Source organism: Marmota monax, unplaced genomic scaffold, assembly GCF_021218885.2.
Source record: "Marmota monax isolate L192 unplaced genomic scaffold, Marmota_monax_Labrador192_F-V1.1 WCK01_AAM20220418_F8-fsc00019, whole genome shotgun sequence".
Classification (NCBI taxonomy): Eukaryota; Metazoa; Chordata; class Mammalia; order Rodentia; family Sciuridae; genus Marmota; species Marmota monax.
The window spans coordinates 8,454,025-8,472,682 of NW_026695242.1; the positions used below are offsets into that span (position 1 = coordinate 8,454,025).

General features: G+C 40.9%; 1 protein-coding gene across 5 annotated transcripts in view; it reads left to right on the forward strand.

Moving 5' to 3' along the window:
- The first annotated feature begins 4,283 nt into the window (after positions 1-4,283).
- The window catches only part of Ppa1 (inorganic pyrophosphatase 1), a 33,717-nt gene continuing 19,342 nt past the window's right edge, over positions 4,284-18,658 (forward strand). For 2 of the 5 annotated variants that reach the window (XM_058577932.1, XM_046419923.2), the window contains exons 1-4: positions 6,321-6,527; positions 9,510-9,568; positions 17,239-17,292; positions 18,348-18,467. In XM_058577932.1, the coding sequence (XP_058433915.1) occupies positions 6,464-6,527; positions 9,510-9,568; positions 17,239-17,292; positions 18,348-18,467 (297 nt within the window). In that variant the 5' untranslated portion in view covers positions 6,321-6,463. Of the gene's footprint in view, positions 4,379-6,320; positions 6,528-9,509; positions 9,569-17,238; positions 17,293-18,347; positions 18,468-18,658 lie in introns of those variants that run through there. The other 3 variants (XM_058577931.1, XM_058577929.1, XM_058577930.1) reach the window with 3 other exon arrangements.

An 18,658-nucleotide genomic window follows, 5' to 3' on the forward strand; every position in this document is an offset into this window, starting at 1 on the left:
TACAGATGTACCACTGTCATGGCAGTAACTGAGATCTTTTGTATTATTTGTTATAGCAGCATAAACTAGTAAAAGCTGGCTAACATAGTTGGCTTCCACTTGGGCCCAGCTCATGGGAGACCCTGGCAGGAGATGTGATGAAGGGAAAGAACAGTCTTCCCTCCCTTTTTGTCCCAGCAGCAACTCCATCTCCAGATGGACAGGCCCCTGAGCTCCTTCCTTTGGGCACCCTGCCTCTTCCTCCTGTCCCATCAGTCTAATCTCTGTTTGGCTACTCTGCTCTTCTGTTGCCTACTGACCCTATATTAATGTCCCTCTGCCTGAAATACTTTGTGCAGTTTTTAATCTGCACATTGTGGCTCTGATACATACACGACCCAATATACTAAAGGAGAGGGAGAGAGAGAGAGAGAGAGAGAGAGAGAATCTTTTTTTGTAGATGGATGCTGCAGTCTGGCTGGGCAAAATAACCGGGAGGTGACAAGCAACTTGTGAAGGTTGAAACAGCAGGAGTCGCTTTATTACAGGACAGCAGAGGTATATATACTTAACTAATTACACACAGCTTAACTTAATTAACATCATCTAGATACAGCAGTCAATCATTAAGGAATCCTCATCATCTTAATGACTCGCTGGGTTACTTCACAAACCACTCCTCCTGGCAAAGTGCCTGGCGCCATCTTGACTTGATTGTGGCCCTCAACAGATGGACACAACACAAGCCTTTTATTTATTTATTTTTTTATGTGGTGCTGAGAATCGAACCTGGGTCCCATCCGTGCTAGGCAGGCGCTCTACCGCTGAGCCACAATACCAGCCCCAATATATACATTTTGAAGTAACCATTGATCACTTCTTTTTTTAAATAAAGATGTATTATTTGATTATACCATTTTAACCATTTTTAGGTGTCAACTTCATTGGCCTTTTGTACAATCGCACTGTCATACAACCATTAACACTGATCATCTCCACAACTTTTTCATTTTCCCAAACTGAAACCACATAGTATTAATTGAAAACTCCCAATTCCTCCCCACCCCACTCCCCAGGCCCTGACTACCACCAGTCTACTTTCTTCATCTGTAACTTTGACTGTTCCTCATGTAAGTGGAATCCCACTGTCAGGGGCTAGAAGGAAATTCTCCTTCAAAGAATAGCCTGACATTTACAAAAAACAGCCCCCTGGGAGACATCCTGCAGCTACCTATCTCCCTGGAACATCCTGCGGTTATCAGGATCATCAGACATCTTGCAGCTGGAAGTTTTACCACCCACATCCAGCAATTGCTGATTAGAGAGCTTCCCTATCCCCAGCATATAAATACCCCTGTGTAAACAATAAACATTTGCAGCTTGATCAGAACTCCTGTCTTGCTGTCATCCCTCGTGTCTCTTGTCCCTTCATTCCTCCCCACCTAGGTTCGAGGCCCTCGTTGATGTGTCCTGCCGGTCAGGACATCCCACAGTATGTACCTGGCTTATTTCATTTAACATAAGGTCTTCAAGCTTCACCTGCACGATAGCATGTATCATAATTCCACTCCTTTTTCAGGCTATTAGTCTGTTTGAGCCAAGGTGTTTGGGTTTCAAGTGACAGAAACCTCAGTTTAACAGTTTCAATGTTTTAGTTGTCAATGGACCTTTATTTATTTATTTATATGCAGTGCTGAGAATAGAACCCAGTTCCTCGCTCCTGCTAGGCAAGCATTCTACCACTCAGCTACAACCCCAGCCCTCTTTTTTTTTTTAAAATATATATTGTTTTAGTGGTAGATGGACACAATACCTTTGTTTTATTTATTTATGTGGTGCTGAAGATCGAACCCAGTCACACGTGCTAGGCAAGTGCTTTACCACTGAGCCACAGCCCCCCTCTTTTTTTTTTAATTGTAGAAGGACACAATACCTTTCTTTTTTAATATTTATTTTTTAGTTGTAGTTGGACACAATACTTTTATTTATTTATTTTTATGTGGTGCTTAGGATGGAACCCAGTGTTTCACATATGCAGTACAAGTGCACTACCAGTGAGCTACAACCCTGGCCCAAGAATTCCCTTTTGAAGATAAGGAAGTACTTTTTCAGAAACCCTTTTAGCAGTTTTCCCTTCATCCCACCAGACAGAACTGTATCTTTAACATGCCAGAACACAAACCACTGGGAACCATGATTCTCTTAGCTTATTTAAAACTCATTCCTTGAGGATGGAACAGGGGTTGGCTACCCTGAAGCAAAGATGTGCCCAGAGGAGAACACTCCTGAATGAAACCAGGATTCTATCAGGAAGGAGGGGGCGATAAAACCTCGGGGCAGGCAACTAGCAGCGTCATGCTTCATCTCAGATCAATCATCTCAGTACACCATTCCATCAGGTGTTGTAGCCAGAAACCTGGAAATCATCCTCAAACTTCCATCTCTCTTGTCACCTCCTCCATCAATCAGCAATCAATTCCATTTAGAACACAGCTCTTGGGTAGTTCTTTTCTGCCTTGGGCCACTGCAGCAGATTTCTTGTTGGTCTCTATGCCTCGGGGTCTTGCTAAGTATCAAAACAGGTTCTGAGATGCTGACTTTTAAAAGCAATTCAGATTGTCATTTTCCCATTAAAAATCCATCTTAGATGTCCCTTTACAGACCACAGTCTGCCATGCCTTCCAAGGCCTGCTGCCATTTGATCCCAGATTACTTCACCAGCTTTACCTCTTACTAATCCATTTCTGGCTTCTGCCTTGCCCCCTTCACCTTATTAATCCTTACTTATAATTCAAGTCATAGATTAAGGGTCGCTTCTTCCAAGAGGCTCTCTGTTTCCATAATGCAATGCCTTGTACTTCCTCTATCACTGAACTCACCCAGATTTATTGCAATTATAGTTGTAGTCTGTGTTCCCCTAGATTTTAAGTTCTGGAAGGGCTAGGACCATGTTTTTCTAAGTGCTATATCCCTACCACCTGGCACAGAACATGGCCATGTATTAAATAAAACTTACAGACCTGAAAGTTTTCATGTTATTGGACCTACAGGGGGTAGTGGGTGCCAAAGATGTACATGAGATAATCTAGAAAGAGGGCGTCTCTAGAAACAGAGAGAAGTAAGAAAGACAATGAGTAAGATGAAGAGAAGGCTAAGGGGAGAATGAGGAATGAGTGGCCAGAGAAGGAGAAAGAACATGAGAAAAGCTACTCAGGCATGTGGCACACGCCTGTAATCCCAGCAGCTCGGGAGGCTGAGGCAAGAGGATCGAGAGTTCAAAGCCAACTTCAGCAACTTAGAGAGGCTCTAAGCAACTCAGTGAGACCCTGTCTCTAGATAACATACAAAATAGGGTTGGGGATGTGACTCAGTGATTAAGTGCCCCTGAGTTCAATCCCTGGTCAAACCACCACCACAACAACAAAACATTAGAAGAGAATGCAGTCACAAGCCAGGAAATTGGAGGTACTCAACAGAGTCACCCTCAGCAAAGATGACAGGACATGGACTGAAAAGTGACAATGGATTTGGTTACAGAACAAGAAAGACAATGTTTGAGAATGGTGGACTCTTCTTTGGTCAAACTGATGTTCTTTGTATGTGTGTGGAGGGGGGGGTACTGGGGATTGAACTCAGGGGCACTTGACCACTGAGCCACATCCCCAGCCCTATTTTGTATTTTATTTAGAGACAGGGTCTCATTGAGTTGCTTAGTGCCTCCGCTGGCTTTGAACTCATGACCCTCCTGCCTCTGCCTCCTGAGCTGCTGGGACTACAGGCATGAGCCACTGTGCCTGGAAAACTGATATTCTTATACTTCTTTTTAACTAAAAAAAATTTTTTTTGTAGTTATTGGTGGACAGAATGCCTTTGTTTTATTTGTATATAGTGCTAAGGATTGAACCCAATGCCTTGAACATGCTAGGCACATGCTCTGCCGCTGAGCTACGGTCCCAGTCTCTCTTATACTTCTTTTTATGAATTTTCTATCTGCTGGTCTGGCAAACATTCATTACACATCTACTCTGGGGCAGGTACTGTGCTCAGCCCTAAGGGAGGCATGGGAAATAGAACAAGTACCTCTTGGCTAGTGTGGCTCACTACCCTTGCCTGCTAGGGAAAGAGACATGAACCAGGGCTAGGTGTTTCATTGAGTTGGTACTGATTGGCTCTCAGAGCATATTCAATAAAACCAGAGCCAATGGGCAAGTCCAGAGGTCGGTGAGACTTTATTATCTTGCTCTGAGCTGGCAGGAAGCAAAAGGGAAAGTGTGTGCAGCACATTATTATTGCATCATTTCTGTCTGTTCATAAGTCAGTTGGAGATGAGATTCCGGGTTTTTCTGAGATAATTGGTACCATCTGTTCAAAGGAAGAAAAATAATAGAGCGGTTCAAAGGTACCTCCTCTTCAAATATTCTTCAGACTTGATCCTCCTTAACTACTCACTCTGCGGAGATTTCTCTAACTTTCAGACCTTCCTTATGTTACTGACTCAAGTATTGCACTACTATTTTTTTTTCTTTGCCCTTTTGTTCTAAAACAGTGTGGTGTTGTGTTCAAAAGGTCAGGGAGGTCAGCCTTCTGAAAATTAATGGATGTCAAAGGGGCTGGCAGTTGAAGACAAATATGCAGGGACACTAATTAGAATTTTATCTCATTTTCATTTATTACTTGTTTTCTAACTTTTATATGAGACATTGTTTTGAAAAAAAATTAAATTGTTTTAAGGTAATTAATGTCCTAGAAGAACAATATTATTTAAAGAGAGGCGGTCATGGTGGTGTAAACCTGTAATCCCAGCAGCGTGGCAAGCTGAGGCAGGAGGATCACAATTTCAAAGCCAGCCTCTGCAATTTGACAAGACCCTGTCTCGAAATAAAATATAAGGGCTGGAGACATGGCTCAGTGGTTAAATGCCCCTGATTCAATCCTTGGTACCAACCAAACAACAACAAAAAGAAATGCTGTCTATCAATTTTTAAAATAAAACTATGCATGGAGCTGGAAATGCAGCTCAGGAAATGCAGCTCAGAGGTGGAGTGCTTTAACGGCATGTGCAAGAGCCTGGGTTCCATCCCCAGGATCACAAAACAAACAAACAAAAAAAACTAGGCAATCTTTGAAATATGAAAAATTATTTCTCAAATTATAAGTAGGATTTTTTTTTTTTTACCATGTAAGTTTAGGAAAGTGATAACAAAAGATCTGCTTATGGCCTCAATAGACTTTAGTTTGGGGGTCTGGCCTGACACGATGGACTAGAACGTGGAAAACAAGCTCCGATGAGCCTATTCCTGAGATAAATGTACTCCAGAGACTTAGAGCTCATGCAGGGAACTTCCCAATGCTTCCATCTTAAGTCTCTGTGGACCTAGGGTGGGTTGGGAAAGGAGACTCAGGGTGGGGGGTTGGGAGGACACACTAAATTTGTCCTCACTGCGGAGGGCAGGAATGATGTTACATTTCCTGCGTGCTTACAAGGAGCCAGGCTCTGCTTCAAGCACTCAGATAATCATTCCTAACAACCCATAAAATAATTACTATTATTATCTCCACTTGCCAGATGAGAAACTGAAGACAGGGAGGTTAAAAGCAATTTGAGCAATATCATATCCTAGAAGGTGGAGGAGTGGGTACCTTCCTGGTAGCCATTTTAAGAGATGTCAATAATATCCTTCAACTTTATTAAAATATGGAGAAAAAAGCAAGACTGCAAGCAGAGCCTGGCACAGTGGCACACGCCTGTAATCTCAGCCACTCGTGAGGCTCAGGCAGGAAGATCTCAAATTAAAGCCTGCCTCTCAATTAAGTGAGACCCTCAGCAACTTCGCGAGACCTTATCTCAAACAATAAAAAACACTGGGGATGTAGCTAAGTAGTCAAGCGTCCCTGGGTTCAATTCTCAGGAAAGAAAAGGAGGAAAGGAATGAAGATAAAGAGGAAAGAAGGGTGAGAGAAAGAGAGAGACAGCAAGCAGGGCAGGTCTGGGAAGCAAGTGACTTATCGCCTTCTGAGATAAGAAATTGCTCTGCAGGGGGGCGTGAGAGTCAAAGGTGAGCTCCCTGCGAGCGTGGTGGAGAGGTCAGTGGTCAACTGCTAGCTGGCCTCGGCTGAGAGCTAGCGCTCTTACTCTCTACCAAGCCCCAGCTGGGAAAGACGAGCGAAGGGGCCGGGCGACTAGAGACAAACCGAGCCACAGCAGGCACCAGCCACGTGGCCTAGGCTCGGAGCCAGGAGGCGGTCCTAGGAGGCGGGGCTGGGGGCGTGGCCTGGGCGTGCGGACGCGCGGCGGGCGGAATGCGCCTGCGCGGATGGGCGGGGCGGGGGCGCGGTGATAGCTCCACCCGAGCCGCATTAAAGGCGGCCCCCACCGGCTCGCGGTCCAGCCTTCGCGGTGCGCAGGCGCTAGCTCTCTCCTTGTCATTCGGCGCCGCGTGCAGGCGGTTGACTGTGGTGGTGGCGGTCAATTGTCTCCGGCACCATGAGCGGTTTCAGCAGCGAGGAGCGCGCGGCGCCTTTTACCCTCGAGTACCGAGTCTTCCTCAGTGAGTGTTCGCGGCCTGCGCCGCCTCCCTCCCCCAGGCCGCCCATTCATTCCCGGCCTCGCTGCGGCCCGCTCTCGGCCCCTGGTCTGCGGCGCGGGCCGGGCTCCTCGGGCGCGTCCCCACGTCTTGGCGGGAGGGACAAGATTCGCCTTCTGGCCATCCCCCTCTTGACGGAGGAGGCTTCCCATTTTACCTGCTCGGCGGGACCCACATCCGGGCCCGGCTAGTTTTGCAGGTTCGGGCTCCGGCAGGGTCAGATGGGAAAGAATCCATGAGTCACCCTAGAAAGGTGCCTGGAGGTAAAACAATCCCCGTAAGAGGATTGCGGAGACCGAGGGCGGTGACCGCCCGAAGACCTTTATTCCTCAGCCCTAGCCCAGATTGTAGGCGCTGAGCCGGGTCAAGTAGTCGTCCTCGTTTACGGACTAGGAAACTGAGACCCGGGTCACGCACGACCCATCCTCGGAGGTCGCGCTCCTGGCTCTCGCACCGCTTGTTTTCCCGTAGCGCTGATGCTAGGAATGCTCCTTCTGAAACAGAAAGAGTGCAGCTCCAGCTAGACAGGTGACGTCAATCTGGGGAACACGGGTGAGCAAGTGCCAAGTTTATACTCGGGTGCGGGGTCGGCATCCTAGGATACCCATCCCAAGTCCTGCACTGAGAAGCGAGCAGGTTGCCAGGGCGCACCACCTTATTCCTTGCTGGTACTGGAAAGCTACCCGGATTTATCTTGATCTTACCCTCCCACCCTCAGATACTAGGAATAGATAAATGGCTTTAACGGAGGCGTCAGAAAACTGTCACCAAAGTCGCTTCTATTTTAACCTCTTTTCAGTTTTATGTAAAGGAAATGGGCAGGTGCAGAGAGCTCTTGAGTTAGTGCATGAAGGGCAGGGAAGGGAGTACTGAAAGAATGAACAAAGCACCTGGCAAAACGTAGCCTGGTTTGAAAGGAAAAGGAAAGTGAGCCCTAAAGCTTACATGTCTAGTTGAAGATTAAACCATCAGATAAAATCCCGGAAGGGTGGGACTCCTCATTTTATTCAATGTCAGAGTTAAGCAGCCAGGACAGTGCTGGAATTTTTGGCTAATAGTTCACTGAGAAGTGTTGGCTTCAGAATTTCCCTATAGAATAGGCTTAGAGAAGTGACTGGTTTCGAGGTGAGGGGATCAACTGAGAATTATCTTCAGACTACATAGGCAGAACAGACAACAGTGTTTTTACTTAGGTTGTGTATTGACAGTGAGTGAGTGGTTGTTAAGGTAGTTCACCCTGACTAAAGTAAACTATAAAATGGAGCTCTCTAGAATTTAAGAAATAATTATATAATTTTTTTTTTTTTTTTTTGTACCAGGGATTGAACCCAGAGGCACTTAACCACTGAGCCACATCCCAGCGCTTTTGGTGTTTTATTTAGAGACAGGGTATAACACTGAATTCCTTAGGGCCTGTGAGTTGCTGATGCTGGCTTTGAACTGGCAATCCTCCTGCTTCAGCCTCCTGAGCTGCTGGTATTTATAGGTGTGTTCCACCATGCCTGGCTAGAACTATGTAATTAATTTCACGTGCTTTTTGTAAGTTAGATTTCTTAGCTTCTTTTCTTAATATGGAAAGTAAAGTTTTTTACCTTTATGTTACATTTGTTAAAACTTCTAAGTGTTCTGGGTATTGTGGTGCCTGCCAGTAATCTCAGTGAATTGGGAGGCTGAGGCAGGAAGATTGCAAGTTTGAGGTGAACCTCAGCAATTTATTTTTTTTATTTATTTATTTTTTCCTTTTATTTATTTATTTAGTTAGTTAGTTCTCAGCGGACACAACATCTTTGTTGGTATGTGGTGCTGAGGATCGAACCCGGGCCGCACGCATGCCAGGCGAGCGCGCTACCGCTTGAGCCGTATCCCCAGCCCTAACCTCAGCAATTTAGCAAGACCTAAGCAACTTAGTTAGACCCTATCTCAAAACAAACAAACAAAAAAAACACAACAACAAAAAACAGGACGGGAAATGGGTTATAGCTCAGTGGTAAAGTGCCCCTTGTTCAATCCCCAGTACAAAAAACAAAACACAACACTGTTAAGGGTCTGAAAGGCTGTGAAGTCACAATTGACTCTGAAGAGACCCCTACAGGATTCTGGACAGTCACAAGTTTTTCTGTTCCACTTTGTTTTTTAAACTTGATGAGATTCAATGTGGATGGACTGTTAGATCTTCTAAGAACCGAATAGTGAAAAGGGTGTATGTGTGGTTATTTGTTTGCTTGTGGTGCTTGAAGGTCCTTACACACAGCTAGGCTAGGCAAGTCCTCTACCATTGAGATACATCCTCAGTCCTGGGGACATTTTAAAAAATGACTTTTAGATAGTTGAGTCTCTAGAGTTTAGAAATTACCTGTAAAGAGTTGTTGCAACTTGATTAGTCTTAAAAGCCATTATTTAAGATAGCCATCTTAAAACATCACTTAAAGCAACATGATTTATAATTTAGCATCTAAGCGCCCTTCTCCAGGTTTTTTTTTTTTTATAAAAGTTATGTATACATGTGATACAAGATGAGTAAAAAAAAAAAAATTGATCATCTTTTGTATACTAAGCAGTGCTAGATTTAGGGGATGCAAGGCAGTTCCTGTTCTTGTAATAGGTGTTCCTGCCTGTTACATGCCTACAGAGTGCATTGGGTAAAAATAGTCTGGGAGGAAGCTCAAGAAAAATGAAATATACAACCAGATTATTTTGTTTGGATGTGGGAATAAAATTTTGATATTCAAAAATATGTACTTCAGTCCTTAATATAAGCAACTCCAGAGGCTGAGACAGGAAGATCACTTCCAGGCCAGCCTCAACTACGTATTGAGACATTGTCTCAAAATAAAAAAAGGGCTGGGTTTAATCTCCAGTACCAGAAAATAAAATAAAAACAAAAATGTGTACTTCATGCATTTGGCAATATAACCACAGTAATAACCTTTTAAATTTATTTTGCAGAAAATGAAAAAGGACAATATATATCTCCATTTCATGATATTCCAATTTATGCAGATAAGGTAAGGTATCCCTGTCATTTGAACATGGTCTTTTACTCAGATCAGCTATTTCTACATATGGATTGTTTCTAACAAATGTTTAAAATGTCTTGTTGTGCTTAGTTAAAAGTTTATTGACTAGGAGCTGGGGCTGTAGCTCAGTGTTAAGAGTGCCTGCCTCACACTTGTGAGGCACTGGGTTTGATCCTCGTAACCACATAAAAATAAATAAAGATATTGTGTCCATCTACAACTAAAAAAAAAAAAAAAAAAATTAAGTTTATTGACTAAATAAAATTAAGTTTATTGACTAAATAAAAAATTAAGTTTATTGTCTGTCCTACCACTGTACTATCCCCAACTCTTTTTCTTTTTTAAAATCTTTTTTGTAGTTGTAGATGGGTAGAGTGCCTTTATTTAATTAATTTATTTATTTGTAAGTGGTTCTGAGGATCAAACCTGGTGCCTTACACACTCTAGGCAAGCACTCTACCAGTAAGCTACAGCCCCAGCTCTGATTTCATTTTTGACACAAAGTTTCACTAACTTGTTCAGGTTGACCTTGAACTTCTGAGCCTCCTGAGGTTTCAGCCTTCCAAATATCTGGGATCACAAGTGTGTGCCACCGTGCCTGGCAAGAAATCAGACTTAAAACCAGATTATTCAGTTAAAGAAGCAACTACATGTTGGGAAAGGTTAGCGGAATAGAGGCAGAATTTTTTAGGGTGCTTTATTAAATAAAAAAATCGCATTGGTCTTTGTGTGTTTAGAACTAAAATCTTAGTACTTCATTACTCTAGCACAAAATCTTGACTATAATGTTTGTTTTTTTATTTTGGTACCAGGAATTGAACCCAGAAGCACTTAACCACTGAGCCACATCCCCAGCCCTTTTTTATATATTTTATTTTAGAGACAGGGTCTCACTGAGTTTAACACCTCACTAAGTTGCAGAGGCTGGCTTTGAACTAAAAATCCTCCTGCCTCGGCCTCGTGAGTCTCTGGGATTATAGGTGTGCACCACCATGCCTCACTAGTGATCTGTTCTTATATGTACCCAATGAGCTGGAGATTTAGTAGATTGGTATGTTTACCATAAATTAATAAGAATCTTTACTTTTCTAGGAAAAATATTTACAACTAGATATATATTAAAAACTTTAGGGCTGGGGTTGTGGCTCAGTGGTAGAGCGCTCATCTAGCACGTGTGAGGCCCTGGGTTCGATCCTCAGCACCACATAAAAATGAACAAAATAAAGGTGTTGTGTACAACTAAAAAATAAATATTAAAAAAAAAAGTTTATAATCCTTGGGTAGTAGGATTAACCAGTGACTTTTTTGTTTTTGTGGGGTTAGGGATAGAACCCAGGGCCTTACTTACACATTCTAGGCAAGTGATTACCACTGAGCTGTATCCTCAGTGCATATTTTCACAATTTTAGTTATGTTAAAAAGCGGGGAGTGCTGGGGATATAGCTCAGTTTGTAGAGTGCTTGCCTTGTATGCTTAAGGCACTGGGTTCAATCCCCAGCAACACACACACACACACACACACACACACCAAAAAACCCAGGTTTTTTTTTGTTTTTAGCCTCCTTTGCAGCCGGAGGAGTTTGTACTGTGTCCAGGAACTTGACACAGGACATATATCTGGTTTTATACATTTCATATTTCCTTTTTTTCTTCAAGAAGGAGTTTGAGTTATAAAAGCCACATAGGCTACTGACCTTCCTTGGCTTAGTGTTGATCCATACTACATGTGAATGTCACATTGTGATGCATGTGTAGAATAATAGATGAAATTTTTTCCCTGTGTATGCTCAGTCTTACTGTTTTCTGGGCTTGACTCTTAGGAATAGACAAATATATTGTACTGTTCTTCTGGCAGGAAGTTTGCCTAAGTTCCCTGTTGACACTTAGGCACTGGCAGAAAATCCATTTCGTGTGTTGCTTCAGAGGAGCCTGCCTGAACTAGGCCCCAGTTGGAAACAATAGAGCACAGAGCCCCAAGACAGTTATGTGCCATAGTTATACAGGAGGGACCTCTAATTGGCATGTGTTTTCCTGTAGAAGACTCAAAATTTTATCTATTCAGAAACTCGGTTTGTTGCATCTGATTTCCTGAGAGCTGATGAATTACTGATTCCTCCCCACCTCTTGAATTGGTCTCATTTGGTTGGTTTGACCTATCCATTTGTTGAATAATAGTATTTACATCCTACGTAAAGAACTTCATGGTAACGACTCCGACCATTGTGAATAATGAAGAGGTACCTTTGCATGCAGGTGAGCTCAGAAAGGAAACCACTTTACACATAATTGATTTTTGGTGTTCATAAATAATTAGACAGTGTTCTAGCCAAGAACAGAATGATCATAGAAGTCATAGTACCTGCTCTTATTGCTGCTTCAAATATTCCAAGATAGGAAACTGAGATGACCTTTTGGTGTTGTACAAAACATCTTTACTCAGTTACCCTGTGACACTGAAGTCTTGAATGGGGTGGCTTGTATCTGTGGTATGGTTACTCAGGAAGTCTCTACCCTCTGCCACCCTGTGCTGGCTCAGACGTGTGAGCTCTGGATTTCTGCAGTTGTCCAGAACCTAAGGACCTTGTTGCTTCTGATTCCTCCTTGAGAAGCTGGACGAAGCTCTTTTGTTTTCAGGGAAGTTGTTGAAAACACAAACATAGGTGTGGGCAATATGGGTTAATTTTGGATTATTACCTACCCCCAAAAGTTTCCTTTCTCCTTTCCTTTTTCTTTCTTTCCTCTCCAATTCCAATGTGATTAAGTTTATGTGATATATTTTTGCGTGTATGGTCATAATCTTTATCTCTAGTATGGTAAGTCTTTGAGGTAATGAGGGAATGTCACTAACAGTAAGATGTACCTTTAACATAACTCCACTAAAGAAAAATGTCCAAAGGCTTGTATATTGTACTGCATATCAGGATCTTTCAATGTGGGTAACATCCAGTTTGGTTATGCCATTAGGTTGTCAAGTTAGCCAGGCCTGGAAGTTGTTATGACTCAGGTGTTTTATGTCCAAATGTAGTGGGTAGAGTAGGTGAAGGCAAGGAGTCGCTGGATATATATATATTTTTTGTACGAACTCCCTTTGCTCTACCTTTGTTTGGGGATCATATATAAAAGTACCTGAGACGGGGGTTGTGGCTCAGTGGTAGAGCGCTTGCCTAGCATATGGAAGGCACTGGTTCAATTCTCAGCACCTCATATACATAAATAAAATAAAGGTTCATTGACAACTAAAAAATTAAAAAAAAAAAATATATATATATATATATACACATATATATACATACACACACATACACATGTACCTGTGGCTCAGGAATATCTTCTAAGAACTTCTAAGATACCAGGAATTTAAAAATCCCAGGACATGGTAAATAATATGAACACTGAGTAGATAAAGATACAAAGTGCTCATATATCATGACTTGATATTATAATTTTAGAAGTGTGGTGTTTTCCTAGTCCATGGACCTTAAATGTTCATGTTAAAAACTAGTTCTGACTATGTAGCATCTTTGTTTTTCCTAAACTTGTTGGGAACATACAGTAGTTTATGTAAATATGGAACTGTCTCTTATTCCCCTCCAAAAAGGTCAAGCTTCTAATCAAATAGGTTGATGTTTTAGAAACTTTTATTTTCTGCAGTTTTGGGGCAGTTGTGCATTTTTCTTGGGAAAGGTTCTAGTTAGTCATTGCAAATGATAAAAATGTTGATAACTAGAAATGTAGGCTCTTTTTATTAAAAAAAAATCAAGCAAGAGGGAGAAAATAAATTACCGTTAGAATATCTGTTTTCAAAATTTAGTAATTCTGAAGTTATCTGAAGGGGAAAAGTAGGTGTTTATTCTTAGTTAAGACTTGGAGGATTAAGTTACCACTCTGTGTTGGTACACATGGCAGGGTGTATTTCTAACTATCAGGGTTGTTTGACTGCCATAAGCAAGAAATCTTTGTAATTGCACAATAACAAAGTTCAGGTTGAGCATCTGAAACTTTTTTTTTTTTTTTAGTTGTTGATGGACCTTTATTTATTGATTTTATTTTTATGTGGTGCTGAGAATCAAACCCAGTGTCTCACACATGAGAGGCAAAAGCTCTGCCACTGAGCCACAATCCCAGCCCAGAATCTGAAACTTTGAATGCTCAAAATGTTTCATGTTCAGAGCAATGGAATTGGATTAGGGATACTCAACTAGTAGAGTCTATGTAACTGTTCCAGAATCCCAAAACCTGAAATCAAATGCTTTTGGTCCCAAGCATTTTGGATAAGGGTACTTGGCCAGTATTACTGAAAGTCTTGTGTATGTATGTGGGGTTTTTTTTTTTTTTCAATAGGTTAAATCATCTTCCTCTGGACTGTTGACACGATCTTTTTGTTTTCTAGTTGGACACATTATCTTTATTTTATATATTTTTATGTGGTGCTGAGGATCGAACCCAGGGCCTCGCACGAGCTAGGTGAGCGCTCTACCGTTGAGCCACAATCCCAGCCCTGTTAACACGATCTTTGAGCAAAAAATTTGTGTGTGTGTGTGTGGGGGGGGCGGGGGTTGACATGTTTTCAGTTGCTGTTACAATTCTAAATAGGGCACAATAGTATAAACTTTGTTCATCATATTTCTTTCCATTAGCTTCTAAAATAGACTGTCATTTGTCAATTAAATAATTTAGGAATCCATTTATTTTTAACAACTGGAGAGAATATCCTTCTATAATCATAAAACCAACTTTGATGCCTAAACTGAAAAGTCACTGTTAAGAGCCATTGTTGCTCAGTGATCACTGAATAAGGTAAAATATTCTTGAAATGATGCAAAACCTGATGCACCTTTTCAAAACCATTATGGGGCTGGATCATTTCCTTATTACCTATGTGAACTCTTTTTTAATTGTTGATGAACCTTTGTTTTATTTATTTATATCCCGTATGGAGATTTGAACCCAGTGCCTCACACATACTAGGCAAGCACTCTACCACTTATCTACAGGCCCAGCCCCTATGTGAGCTCTCTGATAGGGATTTTGTACATCTGAAATTCAAAAAAAGTATAAAGCTACTCATTTGGTATTAGCTTCTTTATATCGAATCTCTAGATGGTTTTAGAAAAATATTCTTTCTACAACCACCACTGTCTTACTTTTACTGAAAACATTAAAAAATGAGTGGTGGGGGGCTGGGGGTTGTCACTCAGTGATAGAGTGCTTGCCCAGCATGTGTGAGGCACTGGGTTCAAGTCTCAGCACCACATATAAATAAGTAAAATAAAGGTACATTGACAAGTAAAAAAGTACTTAAAAAAAATGAGAGTGGTGGGATCAGAGGGTGATATTTGTGTTTCTTTTCAGGTCTGGCCTTTACTTGATTTCTGTTTGAAGTTTTCTAGAGAAATAAATCATGAGTCAACTTGAAAATGCTTATTTCAGCTACTTGTATAAATCTATGATATAGTGTGTCATGTTCACTAGGCTTTAGATCTAGTGTTGTAAACAGATCACAAGTCATGAGGGATGCAGCACTCCTGGGTTCAATACTCAGTATCAAAAAACAAAAATAAAAAAATAACCGCTACTTAGTTGAACTTTCATGTGGTAATAGCTCCCCCTTGTGAATCTTTAAGATATTGCTCATGAAAACTTTTAAATCCCTGACATAGTTTACAGATCTTTCCTTTTCATAGCTAAGACGTGATACTAGATAAATATAGTTCTTGAAAACTTACAGTGGACAAAGTGAAATTTAACCAGAGGTTGGTCCTGAGGCTTCCTACCCATGAACAATTGTTACATTTTCTAAACCATCTAGTTATTACTTAATAGGGATATAGGAAAAGAGTGGTTCATTCAGTCCCAGATTTAAGTGAAATCTCTATTTTACTGGCTTTATATGGTATTCCATAGGCATCAGGAGGCTTGGCAGAATGTACACAATGTGTAGCTTTTCTGCTTGTTTAAAAACAACAGCAAAGTGATTTCTGACTTGATACCTTTGACTTATTCCCTGAAAGTTTATCAGCCTTGTCTTTTCATGCAAAATAGCAGAGGGGTATTTCTAAAAAGTTGTGTAAGTAATTTTCATTTCATTTTATTCATTCATAGGTTGAGCCCAGGTTCTCATGCATGCAAGACGTTGGGCTACCACTGAGCTACAGTGCCAGCCCTATTTATTTATTTTTAGTGGAATATCACCATGTTGCCCAAATTGGTCTCAAACTCTGGGGTACAAATGAGATCCTCTTAGCTCACTCTTATATGAATAGCTAGGTCTATCACTCAGCTCTAATTTTCATTTTCTTTTTCCCTTTGGTGGGGCTGGGAATTGAACCCAGGGCCTTCCACATGCTAGGCAAGTGTTATACTGCTGAGCTACATCCCCAGTCCCTTAAAGGTAGATGTTTGTGGGGGGTTGGGGAGTACTCGGAATTGAACCCAGGGGTGCTCTACCATTGAGCTACATCTCCAGCCTATTTCATTTTTGATCTTGAGATAGTCTACACAAAATTGCAGAGGTGATCTTGAACTCATGGTTCTCCTGCTCAGCCTCCCAAGTTGCCGGGATTACAGGTGTGCACCACCACACCCAGTTTAAAGATACAATTTTGATAAAAGAATGATTGCAGATTAAGCTTCATCTGTGTCCTTCTAGGGGCTGCAAACAGAAAAACTCACTACAAGTTTTATTCCTTGGTAAAAATCATTGTCTGGAGGCCGGGGCTATAGCTCAGTGGCAGAGCTTGCCTAGCATATGTGAGGCACTAGTTTGATCCTCAACATCACATAAAAAAATAATAAAAATATTATATGTCCCTCTACAACTAAAAAAAAAATTGCAAATTTTATAAATCATAGTCTGGGGCTGGGGTTCTGGCTAAGTGGTAGAGTGTTTGCCTAGCATACTTGAGGCACTCACACCACATAAAAATGAAATAAAGATATTGTGTCCACCTGTAATAAAGTAAATAGTCTGTTTAAAGCTCGGTTTTAGTTAAACAAAAAATATGGACTTGCCATTGGTTTTCTAAATAATATCTTTTTTTAGTTATCAATGGACCTTTATTTTATTTATTTATATGTGGTGCTAAGAATCGAACCCAGTGCCTCACATGGGCTAGGCAAACGCTCTACCACTGAGTTACAACCCCAGCCTCTGCCAAGTCCATATTTAACTTGGTATGCAAAATGAGATGAAAAAGTATGCATGCTCCCCAAAATCATCTACTTTACAGTAAACAATTTAAGCGGGGGGGGGGGCAGTAAATACATACACACACAACTTAAGGCTCTTAGCTAATTACAATACTACTGTGTTTGCCTGACATTTTTGGAATATGTTTTTCTTCAATGCCAAACCTTGATTTTGAAAAGCAGTCAAATTTGGAGAATAATGTAGGTAATCTAGCCGTATAATTTTGTTAAAGTATGATCAAGTAATTAGGCTGATTTAGGGGTTTCTCTCTCCCACCCTGTACTGGGGATTAAGTCCAGGGATGTTCTCTCATCCCCCATCTTTTTTTTTTTTTTAAAGATAGGGTCTTACTAAGTTGCTAAAATTGACCTCAGACTAACAATTTAACTTTGGAAGAAACACACATGCTTCCGGTAATAAGAGACAAAGTAGCTCCTGTGGTCATCTTATCTTTGCTTTGTTTTTCCAGGATATCTTTCACATGGTTGTTGAAGTTCCACGCTGGTCTAATGCAAAAATGGAGGTAACGTTTCACCTTCAATATCAGACTTAGGATATTAGATATTAGATATTATTAGGATATTAGGTATTATTAAGAGTGAAACATCTGTACTCTTCTCTGTGCTCACACTAAACTTAGCCATTTACTATTTGTAAATATGCTCCAGACTTTCCTTCCCCACACCTTTGCTTCTGATGTTCTCAAACTTTCTTTTTTCTTATATTCTTTTTTCTGGTACTAAGGAATGAACCTGGGGTACTCTCCATGAAGCTGTACCCTCAGCACTTTTTCTTTTTCATTTTGAGACAGGGTCTCACCGAGTTGCCCAGGCTGGTCTTGAATCCATAGTCTTCTGCCTCAGCCTTCCAATTGGTAGAATTACAGATATGTGCCTCCACACCAACTTCCTCCTCTTACTCTTAAATTCTTCCTTGACTCCTCTTTAGCCATCCCAGCTACAAGTAATCTCACTGGAATTTCTGTTGCATTTTGTTAATTTCTTCTGATGACTCCTAACATGGTTGCCTTTTTGTTATTGTTGAATTTTTTGAACATGTTTTGCATGTAATATACATTCATACCTTTTTTTTTTTTTGGTACCAGTGTGTATTGAACTCAAGGGCACTTAACCACTGAGCCATGTATCCAGCCCTTTTTATTTTTTGTATTTAATACAGGGTCTTGCTAAGTTGCTGAGACTTACTTTGAACTTGAGATCCTCCTGACTCAGCCTCCTGAGCCATGGGGATTCCAGGCATGTGCACTGCTCCCAGCACACTCAGATATTTTAATAATTTAAAATGCTTTAAAGGAAAGATGAAATTGGATTACATTTGTTTTGCCCTTTTAATAAAAATCTTGGTATTTTTTTCAAGTGTTTCCAGCTAATTTTAGTTGTTTCTGTCTAGAATTAGTAATTGATAATTGCCTAATTAAGCTTTCCACTTAAGGGCTAATTGCGAAAACATGTTAGTCCAAATTATAAAAATGTTAGGGATAAAATTAATTGTTAAAAGTGGAATTAGGAGACAACATGCCATAATTCATTTCCTCAGATATCTATTTGAATCTTTCAGATTGCTACAAAGGACCCTTTAAACCCAATTAAGCAAGATGTGAAAAAAGGGAAACTCCGTTATGTTGCGAATTTGTTCCCCTACAAGGGGTATATCTGGAACTATGGTGCCATCCCTCAGGTATGTTTGCATGTACTTCCTGAAAATATACTCTTTTAACTTACTAAAAATTAACTTAAGTGGTTAGTTATATATATTAAACACCTTCAGAAAATGTAGACTTAAAAAACTTAGGGGTAATTAATACATTTTAATACTTCCTTAAAAGCCCTTTTTTCATAATTAGCTGAAATTTAAATACAACATTTAAA